General features: G+C 56.0%; 1 protein-coding gene across 1 annotated transcript in view; it reads right to left on the bottom strand.

The window, feature by feature from the left end:
• LOC133884494 (uncharacterized) overlaps nt 1–14,597 on the bottom strand; it is a 31,749-nt gene extending 17,152 nt beyond the window's left edge. The window contains exons 1-2 of the mRNA XM_062323934.1: nt 14,211–14,597; nt 11,502–12,079 (exon numbers count right to left, since the gene is read on the bottom strand). Coding sequence (XP_062179918.1) covers nt 11,502–12,079; nt 14,211–14,597 — 965 coding nt within the window. The remainder of the gene's footprint in view (nt 1–11,501; nt 12,080–14,210) is intronic.
• Nucleotides 14,598–17,976: the final 3,379 nt, after the last annotated feature.

Here is a 17,976-nt window from a genome sequence, read left to right as displayed (position 1 = left end):
GTGGCACAGGTCATCCCAGGAGCCGATAGACCCTGGGGGTAAGTTCATAAGCCAAGAGCGGGCGGAGCCCCTCAGGGCAACATGAAAGTAGTTTACCATCACCTTTTCGCTGCCTCCGGCCGCTTGGACGGCCGTCGTGTAGATCTGGAGGAACTCGACGGGGTCGATGGACCCGTCGTACTTCTCCGGCAGCTCGGGGCAGAACTTGGAAGGCCACCTAACCCGGCGAAGCTCGGTGGTGAAGGCACGGCAACCGGTGCCGTACCCCGCAGCGCGAGCGGGGGTCCTCGGTGGCGAGAAGCGGCGAGCCGGGGATCCCCGGTGGCCGCGGGCCGGGAGAGAGGAAGCCTGGTCCTCTGCCCCAACCCCCTGCCGGGTCTCCCGCTGACGCTCGAGAGTAACTCGGGCATCCTCGTGGCCCCTCCGCTCGTCAAGGCGCAAGCGGAGGTCCGGGCTTCAGACACGGCCAAGGGGACGGCGCTCCGCCTGGAGACCCCTCGGCCCGTGCGGGTGTTGCCCGTTGAGGAGCCAGCTCTGGCGGCACCATGCTGAGAAGTGGCGCGAGGACTCCCGGCCTGCACCTGGCGACGAGCAGTGCCAACCAAAGCGATGTGGTCCAGAGGCGGACCTAGCGGCCGGGGTTCCGACACCTGCTGGGGGTCAGAAAGTACGTCGGCAGCGGCGGCGGCGGCCCTGATGGGCCCAGCGCCTTGATCCCCTTGAGCGGGAAAAACCGCGCATGTGGATGGCGGCTGCCGCTGGTACGCAGCAGCGACGGGGCTCTCTCGGGCGTCGGGCAGCGCTCCGTCTCTGGAAGTGGAGCCGGAACGCTGGAGACGGTGCCCGCCGGCCATCTTTTCCTGGAAAAAAAAGTGAAACAAACAATCCAGGGATATTCCCCCCTACCTGGCGCGCCAGCTATCGGAGGGTGAACTCCTGTCGCAGGGATCCCGAGAGACCCCTTTTTAGAGATTCGGCCGGGGGGATGATCCTGGAAAAGCTTGTTTGGGAAATAATTGGAAACGGAAACAAATGCGATGGCTGGTGGGAGATGATCGCCCTAATGCAAGAAAAATGGGTGCACCGGGGTTTAGACAGGTTCGGGCCGCACGGAGGCGTAACACCCTACTCCTGTGTGAGCGCTATATTTATCCTTGAAGGGAATTCTTCAAGGATGTATCTGGTTCCAAGGGGAGAGCCATTTACAAAGAGCTTGAGGCTCTCGTGTTCTAGCTTGGCTTGAGCTGGTTCGAGCGTCTGCGTCCTCTTCTTCACACACTTCCGATCCCTCTTTTACGTGTTCTCTATCCTTTCCTTTTATAGCCGCGCCGACCTCAACATATCCTGAATGGGAAAGAGGGGATGCAAATGCCAAGGTGCCACGGAGAAAGGCGTAATCATTTCGTCTTGGCGAAGTGACAGGGGCGGTGGAGAAATGCGGCGCGCATTTCGACCACCCGCCACTGTGGAAGCCCTCGGGCGCCATAAAGGGGGCCCGCCGGGCGGCCTCAGAGGTGTCCGGTGCGCCCACCCTGTCTTGTTCTTCCGCCATGGCAGGGTGGCAGACGGAGCGCTTCGATCTTGGCAACGTTATCCCGAGGCACCCGGATGACTGGGTTTGCTAGCCAGAGCGCCAGGAGTTTATCCGCGAGCAGGTCAGCAAGCTCCTCGACGCCGGATTCATCCGAGAAGTCCTCCACCCCGACTGGCTAGCAAACCCAGTCATCGTCCCGAAGGCCAACGGCAAGCTTCGCATGTGCGTGGACTACACCGACCTTAACAAGGCTTGTCCTAAAGATCCCTTCCCCTTACCTCGCATTGATCAAATTATAGATTCAACTGCGGGATGTGATCTTTTATGCTTCCTAGATGCAAACTCTGGGTATCACCAGATTCGCATGGCCGTGGGGGACGAGGAAAAAACTGCTTTTACTACCCCAGTGGGGACTTATTGCTACATGTCAATGCCTTTCGGCCTGCACAACGCTGGATCCTCTTTCCAGCGCGCTATTCGTATCACTCTTAACTCGCAGGTTGGCCGCAACGTCGAGGCTTACATCGACGATCTCGTGGTCAAAACCCGAGACCGCGCCACCCTGCTCGAGGACCTTCCCGAGACTTTCAACAGTCTCCGCTCTACCCGCCTCAAGCTCAACCCGGAGAAATGTGTCTTCGGGGTGCCGGCGGGCAAGCTCCTTGGTTTCTTGGTCTCTGGCCGAGGGATCGAGGTCAATCCAGAGAAGATCCGGGCCATCGAGCAGATGCGACCCCCGGTTCGACTCAAGGAAGTCCAGCGCCTCGCCGGCTGCATGGCAGCCCTCGGGCGCTTCATCTCCAAGCTCGGGGAGCGAGGGCTCCCCCTCTTCAAGCTTCTGAAGAAATCCGGTCATTTTGACTGGACGCCGGAGGCCGAGCAGGCCTTCCGTGACTTAAAGAAGTACCTTACTTCACCACCCGTGTTGGTGGCTCCTTCTCAAGGTGAGCCCCTGCTGCTCTACGTTTCGGCCACTCCTCAGGTTGTGAGCGTAGTACTGGTGGTGGAGCGCGACGAGTGTTCGGGGCCGGGTGCTGGGTCCCAGCTCCCAGAGGCCCCCGACCACTCACTTGTCCTCGCGCTCCCCCTGGGCAAGGGGTCGAGCCCGAACACACTGCTCTTCCCAGCCAAGGAATCGAGCCCGAATGCCCGGCTAGCCCCGACCATACCGCCGACCCTGGGGGCTGTGGCAGCCCCCCGGGTGGGGCCACCATCCGGGCTCGCCGGGTACAGCGACCGGTGTACTTCGTCAGCGAGGTCCTCCGGGAGGCCAAGATAAAGTATCCCCAGGCGCAGAAGCTACTCTATGCCGTGCTCATCGCCTCCCGGAAGCTGCGCCACTACTTCCAGGCGCACAAGATCTCGGTGGTTACCACTTATCCACTGGGACCCATTCTCCGGAACCGGGAAGGCACCGGGCGCGTTGTCAAATGGGCGGTTGAGCTGGCGGAGTTCGACCAACACTTCGTCTGTCGCCAGGCAATCAAAAGCCAGGCGCTCTCCGACTTTTTGGCAGAGTGGACGCCCGTCCCCTGCGTCGTCCCAGAAGAGGTCTCTGCCTATCCTGGGCACGACGCGCCCGGGTACTGGGTTATGCACTTCGATGGCTCCCTCTCGCTGAAAGGCGCAGGGGCCGGAGTGGTTCTCACCTCCCCAACGGGTGAAGAGCTCCGGTACGTCGTACAGTTGCAGTTCCGCGCATCCAACAACATGGCGGAGTATGAAGGTCTCATCGCTGGCCTCCGGGCTGCGGTGGGGCTCGGGATTCATCGCCTCCTGGTCAAAGGGGACTCCCAACTGGTCGTCAACCAGGTATCCAAGGAGTACCAGTGCACGGATCCTCAAATGGCGGCGTACGTGGCTGCAGTCAGAAAGCTCGAGAGACGCTTCGACGGCCTCGAATTGCGGCATATCCCTCGCCGCGACAATGCTCCGGCCGACGAGCTCTCTCGCCTGGCCTCCTCACGTGCGCGCGTCCCTGCCGGAGTCTTTGAAGAAAGACTCGCGCGGCCTTCCGTCCTGCCTGCCGAACATGATGAAGGGGAAACCTCGAACTTAATTCAGGGGACCCCGGCGGTGCCCTCAGTGGGAAGCCCCGTCAGGGCGCCGCCGTCCGGCGAGTGCGCTGTGCTCGCCGAATGTTCTCAAGATGCCTCGTGGATGTCTGACATCCGAGGGTACTTGAAAGAAAAGTTCCTACCCGAGGATGAGGCGTCTGCCGAAAGAGTTGCTCGCCAGTCCAGGCGCTATGCCATAGTAGATGGGGATCTCTACCGACGTAGCGCAGGAGGTGTCCTCCTGAAATGCATCTCTCGGGCAGAAGGCGGCGATCTTCTCGCTGAGGTCCACGAGGGCGAGTGCGGTGGCCATTCATCGTTCCGCACGCTGGTCGGGAAGGCCTTCCGGCAAGGTTTCTACTGGCCTACAGCTCTCCAGGATGCTTCCGAGCTGGTTCGGCGCTGCAGGGCGTGCCAGTTCCATGCAAAGCAGATTCACCAGCCAGCTCAGGCTCTCCATACCATTCCCCTGTCATGGCCTTTCGCGGTCTGGGGTTTGGACATTCTGGGTCCATTCCCCTGAGCAGTCGGGGGCTATGCATACCTATATGTCACTATCGACAAATTCACCAAGTGGCCGGAGGCGGTCCCAGTCGTCAAGGTGACCAAAAACACGGCGCTCCAGTTTATCTGCAGCATCACCAGCCGCTTCGGTGTCCCGAACCGGATCATCACCGACAACGGCACCCAGTTCACTAGTGCCTTGTTCGGGGACTATTGCGAAGATCTCGGCATCAAGCTTTGCTTCGCTTCCGTCGCTCATCCTCGGAGTAACGGGCAGGTCGAGCGCGCCAACGCGGAGATACTAAAGGGCCTCAAAACCCGGACCTATAACGTGCTCGCTAAGCACGGGAAGGGATGGGTAGACGAGCTGCCAGCCGTGCTGTGGGCCAATCGGACTACGCCAAGCCGCGCCACCGGGGAGACTCCTTTCTTCCTCGTCTATGGCGCCGAAGCAGTCCTCCCCTCCGAGCTCACTCTGGGCTCAGCTCGAGTGCATGCATACTCTGAGGGTGAGCAGGAGCGGCAAAGACGCGACGACGTGGACTACCTGGAAGAGCGCCGACGGCGTGCCGCTGTCCGGGCGGCTCGGTATCAGCAGAGTCTGCGGCGTTACCATCTGCGCCATGTCCGGGCCCGGTCTCTCGAGGTGGGGGACCTAGTTCTCCGACGCGTCCAGTCGCGCGAAGGAATGAATAAGCTATCCCCTGTGTGGGAAGGTCCCTTCACCGTGATCGCGGTCCCCCGGGCAGGTTCTTTCAGGTTGGCGACGGAGGAAGGATAGCCACTCCCGAATCCGTGGAACATCGAGCATCTCCGACGCTTCTACCCGTAGATGGTCGTGCTCGCGGCTCAGGTCAGCAAGGCCGGGGGCTTCTCCCCGCCCGAGCAGTCTGAAGGCTTCGCCCCGTGGGGTAAGTCGCTGTCGCCCAACCTTGTAAATGTTGCACATTAAGTATTTCAATAAGCAATCGCTATGTCAAAATACTTTTTTTGGATTCCGTATGTTTAATCTGTCTGGTGAGGAGCTCGGTTGTGCGAGAAAAAGTTCGCTCTCTCTTTTTCCCCGCTGACAAAAGAATCCCGATCGGTATGCATGCGAGCAGTCGCCGGTGACTTACGTCCGCCATGGTAGGCTGTGGTGTTCGGTGTCGTGACAGGCTCCCGGGCACTACCGAGTTTCGGGGTGCTCCGGGTAATCCCATCGCTCGAGCTGCTCGAGTAGTCCGGAGCTCGGGCCCCCGGAGCGGGCTGTCGGTGCTCGGTCTGGTCTGTCATACCCGGGCGCCACCAAACCATAGGACCTCTGGGTTATGCCTCTGCCTGCTCTTGTCCGCCGGTTTGGGTGTTCGAGAGGTCTCGGGTCGAAAACAAGAGTAGTCTATAACAAGTACCGCACTGGCAGAGCGCGCCAGACAAAGAAATCCTATTTTCTCTTTTAAAGTCACAGGCTGGCGATCACAAGCAGCTCGGCCGCGAGGGCTTCAATGCCCCGGTCTTTGGTCGGCCCCAAGGGTCCTCGGGTGGTCCTACCACTTAGGCGTGGGTGGTCAAGATCACCCGACCCTAGGAGCCTCGTGCACCTCCAGGCGCTCGGGCGCCCCGTTAAAAGAATTAAGTTCCCGACACCTGAACTCGGAAGCACATCCCTCCTGGATCGATGGGCCGGAAGGCCGACAGCTGTCCGGTGAGTGGTTATATTCAGACAAATCTACCTTCAGTAAATTTATGTTCCCGAGTCATTCTCGGGGGCTCTCGCGCCTTAATCTGTTCGGTGAGGTGGTTTCCTCGCACGCAAAAAACCCTGTCGCGTGTCTACTTTTTCCCAGAACGACAGAGCAGTTTGCAGAAAAGAGTAGCGTGCTTGCGATAATGTCTGACCGAAGCCCTTCGTGGTGGTCGTGGTGTTCGATCCGCTTTTAAGGACCCCGAGCACTACCGAGTCCTCGGGTGCCCTGGGTAATCCTATCGCTCGAGCTACTCGGGTAGTCCGGAGCTCAGGCCTCGGGGGCGGGCTGTCAGTGCTCGGTCTGGCCCGTTTTAAGCCCGGGCACCACCGGACCGTGAGGACTCTTGGTCACATTCTCGCCCGCATGCGTCTCCCTTCTACTAACTGAGTGGTCGGAAAGTGAAAAAGTGTTCATTAGGCACGGCGTGTTCCGAGCGGGATCGATCTATCTCCCGGACAAGGGAGTCTGTGTCTTCATTTCTTAACCTAGGCAATGCGGACTCGCGAGAGCTCGAGGGCTGGCTGCGCCAACGTCAGCGATCGGAACAACTTCGTTTCTCGGGGATGGGAAGGTCGGGAACGGCCCGACTGAGTACTCCCCGGGACTTCCAGGCAGAACACCAGAAGAAACATCAAACACACAGAGAAATTGGAGTTGCGAGCCCAAGGAGAAGCTGCCATTATATTCACAAGACATATACAAGGCGTTTTCTAAGGGTTCACTCCTAATATTTACATCCATTAAGACGGCAAAAGAAAGACAAAGGCTACAAAAGATCTAGTCGGCGGCGGAAGCGTCGGCTGAATCCTCAGAGTCGTCCCCGGGGGCTGGCGGCGGTGGCACCTCTCGCCTCAAGCCGGCCGCCACCACGGAGGCGGTACTCCGGACCGCTGCCCGGGCGGCCTCCCCCTCAGCCTCGACCACTCCCTCCCGCGCCGGCTCCAGTGGGAAGTTCGGGTCCCTGCTTCGGTAGCAGGCCAGGACGTGCTCGGCCACGGCACGTGCCAAGCCACGTCCCTCCCGGGTGGCAAGTTCCTGGACTGCCCAAGGCAGGGTCTCGAGGCGCTCGCAGACCTGCTGCAGCCCCAACACTTGTCGTGCGGGGCCGTCGCCCTTCTTGTCGTCGACAAGCCGTCCGAGACCACCCTTCTCCACGGCCCGTCGCATCCGCCGGATTATGTTCTCCAGCATATGCTCGAGGTTGACCCGCGAGACAAAGGCGGTCTCGAGCTTCTCCTTGGCGGCCCGCAGCTGTGCCTCGAGTCCCTGGTCCCCGGCCGGACCGGAAGAACCGCCAGCCGCGGCGGGGGCGGCAGCCTGCTTCGTCTTGGCCACCATCTCGGACAAGGCGCGTTCGCGGGCGGCCAGTTCCGCCTCGTGCTTCGCATTCTCCTCCGCCCTGGTAGCCGCGGCGGCCGCCGCAGCAGCAGCTTCGCCCTCTCGGCGACTCAGTTCGCCTTCTCGGCGACTCAGCTCATTCTCCCGCCGGGCCAACACATCCTCTTGCTGGGCCACCGAATCCTCCCGGGCACCGAGATCCGACGCCGATAGCTCATTGTCCACTTCCCGGATGGAGACGTCCTCCTCCCAGCGCTTGAATTCTTCTCTGATCTTCCGGAGGTCGTCTTCCCAGCGCTGGAGGTCGGCGCGCGTCTTCTCGGCCGCGCCCTCCCGGCAGGCCAGCTCGGCTTGCCGCTCCTCCGCAGCCTGCTCCCGGGCTGCGACTGCCACCTCCCTCTCCTGCGCCTGCCCCATCCTGGCGAGGGCCTCGGCAGCTTGCTGCCTCGACGCCTCAGCCAAGCGGGCGGCGTCTTCTCGTTCCCGCGCGGCTTCTGCCCGTGCGGTCTTCAGAGTTTCTCGTTCCCGCGCGGCTTCCGCGCGGATGTCTTCTAGGAGCTTCTGCTCCCGCGCGGCTGCCGCACGGGCCTCCTCCTGGGCGCCCGCCAGCTGCGCCTTCTCCAGTGCCAGGCGGGCGCGCTCGGCCTCGAGCTCCCCCTCCTTGGCATTCACCACTGCGCCCAGCCGCCCAACCGCTACTTGGACGCCTTCAATGGCGGCCAGGAAAGGATCAGCGGGCTGACCGGGCACCGGTGGGGCCCAGGCTTCTCCGCAGAGTGCCTCCAGGGGGGCCGAGCTCTCCGCAGGGCCTTGCACCGCCATCCGCCCCGGGCTCTGCCTGCCCGGGGTAGGCTCCGCCGGCGCCAAGGTCTCGGACGGCGGCCGCATTCCCGCATCGGCCGCCCTGTCCACCGGCCCCGGCAGAACATCCACCTCCACCGTTATCCGCCCCGGGCTCTCCGCGCCCAGGGTAGGTTCCGCCGGCGCCCTTCTCTTGGCCGCCGCCTCCGCCTCTCTCCCAGGGGCCGCCACGTCAATTGGCGCCTCCGCCGTTCCTGTGCCGGCCTTCGTCGGCGCAGCGGGCGGGCTCGGCTCTGGCCCCGGCGCCTGTTCTCTCTCCGTCGCAGCAGCGCCTGCGGCCGGCCTACGGGAGACAAGTGAAAATTGTCAAAACTTAGTTCGGGCCGGAAATGCCCATGGAAAAGCAAGAAAGAAGACTCACCGATACAGCCATTTGGCCGCTGGGAGCCTGATGTCCGGGTCCGGCGCCGTCGGTCCAGACTCCTCCCGCCGCCTCTTCAGCTAGGGGCTCGGCTGAGCCGCTGCGCGGGCCACGGGCGCCGTCGTGCGGGCCTCGGGTGCCGCCGCACGGGTCTCAGTCTCCGCCGTGCGGGTCGCGGGCGCCGATGCAGGCCCCATCCGCACCAGGCGCGGCTCCAGCACCGGAAATGCCGCCGCTGCCGTCGGCGACGGCGGAGAGTCCGGCACTAGGATCAAGGCCCGGGGACGCTTTCCCCGGTCTCCCGGCGCCAACTCCCCAACAACTTCAGTGGCGCCCTCCTCTCTGGCACGGCGGCTGCCGCCTGCGGCGACCCCTTCGCCAGCCTGCGCCGAACTGCCAGCAACCTCATCGCCAAGTAGTTCCTCCAGCCCGGGGAGTTCGGAGGCCTCAGGACTCCGGCTTCTTGGCCGGTCCTCGGGCCCCTGGGCATCGAACTCCGGCAGCCCCGCCATAATGGCCACCCGGCTGGGGTTGGCGCAGAGCGCCATCTCCGGCCACGGGAGCTCCGTCCGGCTCATGTCCTCCGTTCTGGTGATCACTCAGGTCATCCCCCGCAGCTCCGCCTGCCCCAGATCCCAGCTCGCGCCAATCTGGGTCCTGGTGATGTCCTCCGGCCCGGTGTAGAACCAGCTTGGCCGGGCCCGCTCTCGCAAGGGCGCCAACCGACGGCGCAGAAAGTCCACAACCACCATGACTGAGGTCAGCCCGCCCTCGCGTAGTTCCAGGATGCGCTCCAGCACCGGCTTCAGTCTCGCATCTTCTGGTGGCGGCGCCTCCCACGTCGATCGCCGAGGTTCCGCCGCCTTCTCTGGCAATTCGAGGCGCTCGTGGGGGTCGATGTCGACGAAGAACCAGTCCCGTCGCCATTCCTCCCACTTGCTGCGCAGCACCTGGGGAATGTAATGGTCCCCCAGGCCTTCCCGGAGCCGAAGGTTGCAGCACCCCGCGACGTCCGCCGTGGAGTGCCCCCTCTTCTTCCCCACCGGCCGAAGGACGAAGAAATGGCGAAGCAGCGTGCCGCCCGTATGGTCATCATACCCTTCGGAAGTTGTGTGGACACGCGTCCACTCATTTTCCCGTTGGAGCGTACTTGAGGTCTAGGTCCGCAAGGGCCACCTCTCGAAAGCTTGCCACATGGCGTCCGCGCCAGCCTTGGCCTCGGTCGCGACGAAGGGCCCATTCGCAGTCTCCGTCCCGTCGGCTACCAATGGGCCCGGGGGCTACTGTCGGTGTATTCAGAACCAGGGGTCCCTAAGTCCCGAGACCAGGCCGGCCATCCGCCACATGTCACCACCCTGCAAGGTAAGAAGAAGCTAAGTCCCGGGAGAAGGTGCTCGAGGCCGCCGCCTCTGGTTCGCGAGCACCCTAGTTCCCCGATGATCCGCAGAGCCCAAATACCAAGAAGGAAGTGCTCGGGAGAGAGTGCTCGGGGCTGCACGTGGCAGCCCCCGAGGACTCGGTGCCCCGAAGGTCCCACCAAAGTGCTCGGGAGAGAGTGCTCGGGGCTGCACGTGGCAGCCCCCGAGGACTCGGTGCCCCGAAGGTCCCACCGAAGTGCTCGGGAGAGAGTGCTCGGGGCTGCACGTGGCAGCCCCCGAGGACTCGGTGCCCCGAAGGTCCCACCGAAGTGCTCGAGAGAGAGTTCTCGGGGCTGCACGTGGCAGCCCCCGAGGACTCAGTGCCCCAAAGGTCCCACCGAAGTGCTCGGGGCTGCACGTGGCAGCCCCCGAGGACTCGGTGCCCCGAAGGTCCCACCGAAGTGCTCGGGAGAGAGTGCTCGGGGCTGCACGTGGCAGCCCCCGAGGACTCGGTTCCCCGAAGGTCCCACCGAAGTGCTCGGGAGAGAGTGCTCGGGGCTGCACGTGGTAGCCCCCGAGGACTCGGTTCCCCGAAGGTCTCACTCAAGTGCTCGGGGGAGAGTGCTCGGGGCTGCACGTGGCAGCCCCCGAGGACTCGGTTCCCCGAAGGTTCGCGCAAGATCATTCGACGACCCGAAGGGTCCCGTCGTCAGGGTGTCATCCAGTCAAAGGCCCAATGCCGCATTTAATAGGCACGCGCGGCCTGACATCCAGACATCCTGACATTCTCAGCTGCCCACGCCCCAGTGTCAGACCCTGCCATGCACTGGCAGGGGGGGCGTGGGTCCATTAAATGCACGGGTCCCGTCCCGTTTCATCCGGGTGCCTCGGGATAACGTTGCCAAGATCGAAGCACTCCATCTGCCACCCTGCCATGGCGGAAGAACAAGACAGGGTGGGCGCACCGGACACCTCTGAGGCCGCCCGGCGGGCCCCCTTTATGGCGCCCGAGGGCTTCCACAGTGGCGGGTGGTCGAATGCGCGCCGCATTTCTCCACCACCCCTGTCACTTCGCCAAGACGAAATGATTACGCCTTTCTCCGTGGCACCTTGACATTCGCATCCCCTCTTTCCCATTCAGGATATGTTGAGGTCGGCGCGCCTATAAAAGGAAAGGATAGAGAACACGTAAAAGAGGGACCGGAAGTGTGTGAAGAAGAGGACGCAGACGCTCGAACCAGCTCAAGCCAAGCTAGAACACGAGAGCCTCAAGCTCTTTGTAAACGGCTCTCCCCTTGGAACCAGATACATCCTTGAAGAATTCCCTTCAAGGATAAATATAGCGCTCACACAGGAGTAGGGTGTTACGCCTCCGTGCGGCCCGAACCTGTCTAAACCCCGGTGCACCCATTTTTCTCGCATTAGGGCGATCATCTCCCACCAGCCATCACATTTGTTTCCGTTCCCGCTTATTTCCCAAACAAGCTTTTCCAGGATCATCCCCCCGGCCGAATCTCTAAAAAGGGGTCTCTCGGGATCCCTGCGACAGGAGTTCACCCTCCGACAGAATTCAACTTTTGATATTCACCTCCCTAGTCGGTTTGAACAGTAATGATTTTTTGATCGAACATTCTTTCAATAAGGTTTTGAAAGTCATTGAATTTTTGAAAAACCTCAGATTTAAACTTGATAATATAAACCCAAACAAACTTGTTGTAATCATCTATAAAACTAACATAATATTGTTTCCGACCGACTGACTCGGGTGCTGGACCCCAAACATCAGAAAACACAAGTTCCAATGGAGCACTCGACTTGCTAACAGATCTAGGATATGGTCGTCCGGCTGCCGCCATGTCGTCGCCGTAGCTCTTCATCTTGGCGAAGTACTCAGCTACGGTCGAGCTACCCTTCTTAGTAGTGGACAATGCAATCCGTAGATTTACAGTCCTTGCTCGAGTTTGTGAGCCGAAGATGTCTTCAATGGACCGCCATGCTTGTGCTGCAGTGCTGGCGGTGGAGACTTGTATCAGGATCTCCCGGCTTAGCGATGAAAGCAGGAAGCTGAGGATCTGCTGATCGACAGCGTCCCATTCTTCAAACGCCGGGTTGGGAACCTTCTTCCTGTCCTTGTCTTTGATCTCAGCATCAGGTGCCTTGGACGCACCTGTAAGATGGCCGTCAAGACGTGCGCCGCGAATCGCAGCCCGCACTTGCGCCTTCCACAAAGCATGGTTGGCTTTGGAAAGTTTCTCAGAGATGGTGCTGGTGAGGAGAGGATTGGATGGGAGGTGGAAGAACTGGCCATCGTAGATGCGATCTAGAAGCAAGGATTTGCTCTGTATACCATGTGAAATTCAGAGGGCAGGTGAAGCGTCTTAACTCCCGTAGGAGCCGCTGTTACATGTTAAATAGGCGCCTAATCGCGCAAGGATTTACATGGCTGTAACAACTTGGAGAGAGTCAGCCGGGAGTTCTTGACTTCTACAACAAACTACAACTGCGCAAACAGACTCTAGAACTCCAGGCCGATACTTATCTCTAGTTGTTATAGGTTACAAGATAAACACGTACAACTTATCTTCTAACATTCTGCAGCTATAGTGAGCGCTGGACATGTGATGTGAGCTTCAGTCTGCCGCAAGCCTTCCCGCGGTGCTGTGTAAATGTATAATATTATATTAATCACTAAACAGTATGATTTAGTTAATGAGGATTAATCTTGTATTAGGTATTTTTAGTTCTGATGATTAATTGATGATGCATGGAAAATCTAATTCTTTTTTTTCTAATTACAGTATGCTTTAATAGTGTAGTGGACGCTGATTTATGAGAGGAGGGTAGCGGAGATCGTAGTCGAAGGAGGTCGTAGGACGTGGCTTGGAGTTCTTGCATCCCGTGGTGGCCGCTGTAAGGAAGTGGGGAGATGGCGGCATGTAGCTAGAGGCGGTGTAGTGCAGTACCGTTTACGTCGGTAAACAGTTTTGGCAAGTATTGAGGGAGAGAGATAAGAGATGCAACATCTTTTTTTTTCTTAATTCTAAAAGATATAATACCTCTCATTATATAGAGATGACTCAATTTGACTATCAAGAGAACTACAATCTCTTAATTTAAATCTAAACTCTTTCTTATCTACAGATAAACTATTTCTATTTAAAAGATATTTATTTTTTAATCTAAAAATGACTTGATGATGACTAGATCCCAACAATGGCGTGGCGGCGGCGGCCATCCCTAGGGCATTTGCGCCTTCCACACATGGTGGAGGTCAACGGCAGCCTTAGCCCTAGTTGTCCTCTCTGTTTGGCCAACCGAACAGGCCCATATGAGCTTGACCCATGACATCTCCTCCGCCTTCGAATTTCAGCACGTTCTCACGATGGGTGTCCATGCTCCAGTCGGTCCTGTCCTCCTGGCGTGGTGAAGAATAAATGTCCCCAAGCCACACCCTGGAGCGTAACTCACCCAAAACCATTGCATTAGTGAGGTTACAAATGGTGTTGTCGATGCATAGGGTGAACTCATAGGACACATTACCGATGTTGCGAAGAGTGAAGCGTCGAGACGTCGGGCGCCTGGTGTACCCCCTCATGGCAGGTATGCTAAGCACATCCACTAGGTAATGCCAGATACCCACGTGGTGGCAGAGCTGACCTACTGGTGGAGGTGTGTCGAAGAATCGATGGTAGAGGACGACGCTAGGAAACAGAGTCATGTCCAAGCCGAAGAGGAATGTTTCGGTCGGAGTCAAGCAATTGGCAGCAAGGTCAATGCAATGACCAAACAGTAGCCGTGTGTAAGCATCTCCAAGTGGGGCAAGTGATGGGGCGCCAGAAGAATTGCAAACTCTATAAATGACTTGTGCAATGGTGATAAACTCACAACGAGTATGGTAAAAAAAATCAAGTCGACAGCACGAACGAAAAATGGTGCATCTCCTGAAGAAGCAACACGGACTTCTGAAAAACATTGTGGGTGCTCACAGAAGAAAGCATATGAACGCCCACAACCAAGTTGACGAACGAGGGCCTCATCACCTGAGTCAAAGAGAGCATGTACCAGGCGGTGAAGAAGTGATAACGAAGCAAGCTTGTAGAGGCAATGGTGAAATAAGATGACACCATTAACCACTGCCCAGGCTAGTGCGGCCTCCTCCTATTGGATGTGCGCCATGAGGTTGGCTAGCTCCGGGTTGGCCCAGACCATGCGACGGACCTCATCGAGAAGGTACACGTGTTGTGAGAGAACCTCCATGATTGTCGCTGAAGTACGGGTGCCACCCACCCTAATGAACGAACAAGAGTGGCCACCCGATGGTGCTGAAGATGAGGTAGGCAAGGCCAGCAGAGGTGTTGGCGGTTGTAGGGCAGGAACGGGCGCCAGCATGAATGGTGCTTGAGGAGGAGGAGGTGGTGCAATGTTGACACTGAGGAAACAAATAGTCCAACCACCACGGTGGAAACTCACCTCCAAGCGAGCAAAGTCCCAGAGAATAGGACCCAAGCTGCAAAGCCACGGAGTCCCTAAGATGATGTTGGTGTCACCCACCAAAGGGAAGGTGTAGCCGTCAATGAAGAAGACCTCCCACTCAATGACAAGCGGTAGGTCACGGCTGATGATGCGATCGTCAGTGCTGATAGTGACCCGCATCTGAAAGCGGCGCATTGTCAAACCCAATCGAAGTGCGAGAGACTCGTCGATGATGTTATGTGTCACACCGGTGTCCACAAGAATGTGGAGTCCACCCTCGTGCAAGGCTACCAAGTGCCGCATGGTGCGGCCATAGGGAAGGCGATCCTCCTGATCACCCCTCATCATCATGAGGGACGCCTCACCCTCGTCCTCTGCATCCATGTCGTTGTCGATGAGTTTCAGGAGGAACAACTGCTTACACTTGTGTCCCTTGAGAACTGCTCATCGCAGTTGAAGAACAAGTTGAGACAGCGACGTTCTGTCATCTCCTCGAATGTGAGCCTCTTAAAGACCCTAGGGTTGGTGCCTCCAGCCTGAGGAGCATCGAGTGAGGAACCACCCCAGGGGTGCCTACAATCGTCGTCGTTCCCCTGGCCTTGGCTAACAAGGTTGTAGAGCGTGAGGCAGACAGGCGGACATCAAGTTTTGATATAGCCACATGCTACCTAACCTCGGCCACAACATGGGCATGCCTGTATGCGTGCCCCAAACTCATGGCCTCCTACATGTCCTTGAGCTCCTAGAGTTCCACGTCTGTCTTGAGGGGCTTTGTCCGTCCTACAGTATAGATGTTTACCTATTGAATCTCATCAAATTTCCCTGCTCGAGCAACGAGACCAAGGAACTTCTCCGTGTACTCATCCATGGAGCCCGTCTTCTGTAGGGCAGCAAGCTCACCCAACGAATTATGGCGTGTCAGAGGGCCAAAACGGATGTTGACGAGGTGAGAGAAGGACTCCTGGATGAGAGGGTCGTGGTCCTTGGACAAGCGTATATACCACTATTGTGCAATACCTGTCATGTGGAAGGAAGCTAGCCAGACCATCTCCATGTCCGGCGTGTGTTGCCCATCGAAGAAGTGTGATACAGTGCCTCTCATTATATAGAGATGACTCAACTTGACTACCAAGTGAACTACAATCTCTTTCCTAATTTAAATCCAAACTATTCCTTATCTATAGATAAAGTATTCCTATTTAAAAGATATTTATTTTCTAATCTGAAAATAATAACTTGATGATGACTCGATCTCGATCACGACATGGCAACGGCGACCAGTACTAGGGCGCTTGCGCCTATAGAGGTCGGCGATAACCTTAGCCCTGCATGTCGCCGCCTCTCTACTGGTCTGGCTGAACAGGCCCATATGGGCCTAATCCATGACAAATAGCAATTAGTTTTTGACTTGTTTAGCCATAAAGAGGCCAAGCACAATGATAGTTTTTATAAGCCAATTAATTCAAGTTCTGGTTGTGCTGAAAATTATAATTCAACCATTGATCAAGCTATTAAACCGGACCAACCGGTTGATGTGTAAACTCCTAGTCAGAATACCGGACCAACCAATTGATGAGTAAACTCCTAGTCAGAATACTTTTGTACCGCCACAGGATCAATAAGCAAGAATTATAACTACAACATTGAGAGGGATCCAGTAAACGCTTTCAGATTTGGAAACTCTCTCCTATGGAACGCTTTTGGTGTTATTCTTTTAGATGACTTTTGGTGTTATTGGTTCCATGGTATTCTTTCTCAAAACCTTTTTGGAACATGTCATCTTTCACTTGTTCTTTTTTTAAATGACTAATTTGCCCCTCTTTTCTGAACTATTGTTTCCGTGTCCACGGATACCAATCCTTGGATGGAATCGCTATCGTTCTTGCTCCATCTTATATGCGCTGCAAGATATATAGTTGGAACCATGTATTGATTCAAAAGGACGTTTTAGTAGTTTTCCATTAATCAAATCTCTTTTTTGGTTGTGTGGGTGAAACACATCAATTCTGCATGCCCAGAATGTGGAATGGTATCTTTATTTTGATTGTTACAACCTCAATTCTGGAAATTTATACTGGCTCTCTTCCTCAATTTTTCTTGTGTGAGTGTGCACTTCATGAACATTGCTTGTGGGATTCTAGTGAGTACTCATCTGTGGTACCAGCTAGATCTAGATACGAGAGTTTCACTAACAAACTTTTTAGTTGCTAATATTGCATATATATTTTCTTTTGATTGTTTAGGTGAGATAGGATTTTTGGAGCTTGACGTCCAACTTCCATCATTTTAATTTTAACTAATAGAGACAAGGCTGTAAGTATGGAATTGATGTCCAGAGGAAAAATGATATCTGTCCTGACTTAATTAGGATGCTTTAAAATTTACAAATCAATACTACCTCGCAACTCCCTTTTCACTTGCCAAACAAGGATTGTTTTGATGTTTTTTTAGATGACTTTTGGTGTTATTCATTCCATGGCATTCTTCTCAAAACCTTTTTGAAATATGTCATTTTTCACATATTCTTTTTGAAAATGACTAATGTTTCTGGACTACTGTTTCTGAACACCTCTTTTCTGAACTACTGTTTCTGGGTCCACGGCTACCAATCGATGGATGGAATGGTACATATCGTTCTCGCTCCATCTTATATGCGCTGCAAGTATATAGTTGGAACCATGTATTGATTCAAAAGGATGATTTAGTAATTTTCTATTAATCAAGTCTCTTTTGACCAAGTCAAAGTGGCAAAGACCCTACAAAGTTTTATATCTGGTGGCACAATTTCTAATTAGAATAAAATCTGCGTAAAATCTAAAAGCTTTCACTACCACACAAATGACTCGAAAACAACCATGTCAGACGGTTTTTGAGCCGTTAGAGTAACTGAGTCGGTGATAATGGCTGGTTGTCTCCCATAGTGCTGAGTTGGAACAGTCAGAGATAAAAAAAAATTCTGAACTGCATGTGATACTTGGTTCAAGAGATTGGAAAATGTCAAAAAAAATAGTAAAATGGGCAAAAATAAGATATTTTTTTAGACAATCACTCAATGTCGCCAAGCATCGCCCCCAGCTGCCCATATTTTTTCTCACCATTTTCGCCAATATGCCAGCTAGGATTTGAATTCACAACCTCATGCCAGTGAGACAACCCTCTTACCACATGTGCTAGCTTATGTTTCGTGCCAGGATTTCAAGATATATTTCTTCTAACCTGTTAGTAATACATTCATTTAGTATCAAAATTTAAGCACAAGAACGAAATTAAATCATACATTCACTTAGAAATTTAAACACAAGATAATTTAAACACAAGATCAGTACTTGATTATTGCATTTTACCATCCGCATTACACAAATCCTCCCACACGGATTGCAAAAGGTTTGCTAAATTCGAATTGTAGCATGCATGCATCGATAGATCACCTACACCTACGTCTACCATCCTACACTCCTACTTTATCATAGCTAGAGCCTTCTTTGTCGTCAGTGTTGTCTATGGTGACCACCACTCTCCTCCTCCTTTCTCACCAGTGTGATGCGCCACTGTTGCTAGTGCCGCCATAGCCGGCCTCATCCTCAGCACCACCGTGGTGGGCTTTCACCATGTTAGAGAGTAGGATCACGTGTGACGGTCCGGAAATGCCTCATCAAACACGGGAGTAGGAATCGGCACCCACCAAGAATGGCCCGAACCCTGGAGACTACCAGCCTAGATTGTCCAAACCAGGAGCAAGCTGCAAGCTGTGGCTGCCTAGCCC

Source organism: Phragmites australis, chromosome 1, assembly GCF_958298935.1.
Source record: "Phragmites australis chromosome 1, lpPhrAust1.1, whole genome shotgun sequence".
Taxonomy (NCBI): domain Eukaryota; kingdom Viridiplantae; phylum Streptophyta; class Magnoliopsida; order Poales; family Poaceae; genus Phragmites; species Phragmites australis.
The sequence above is the reverse complement of the archived record's forward strand: the minus strand, read 5'-3'. Positions and strand labels throughout refer to the sequence as shown.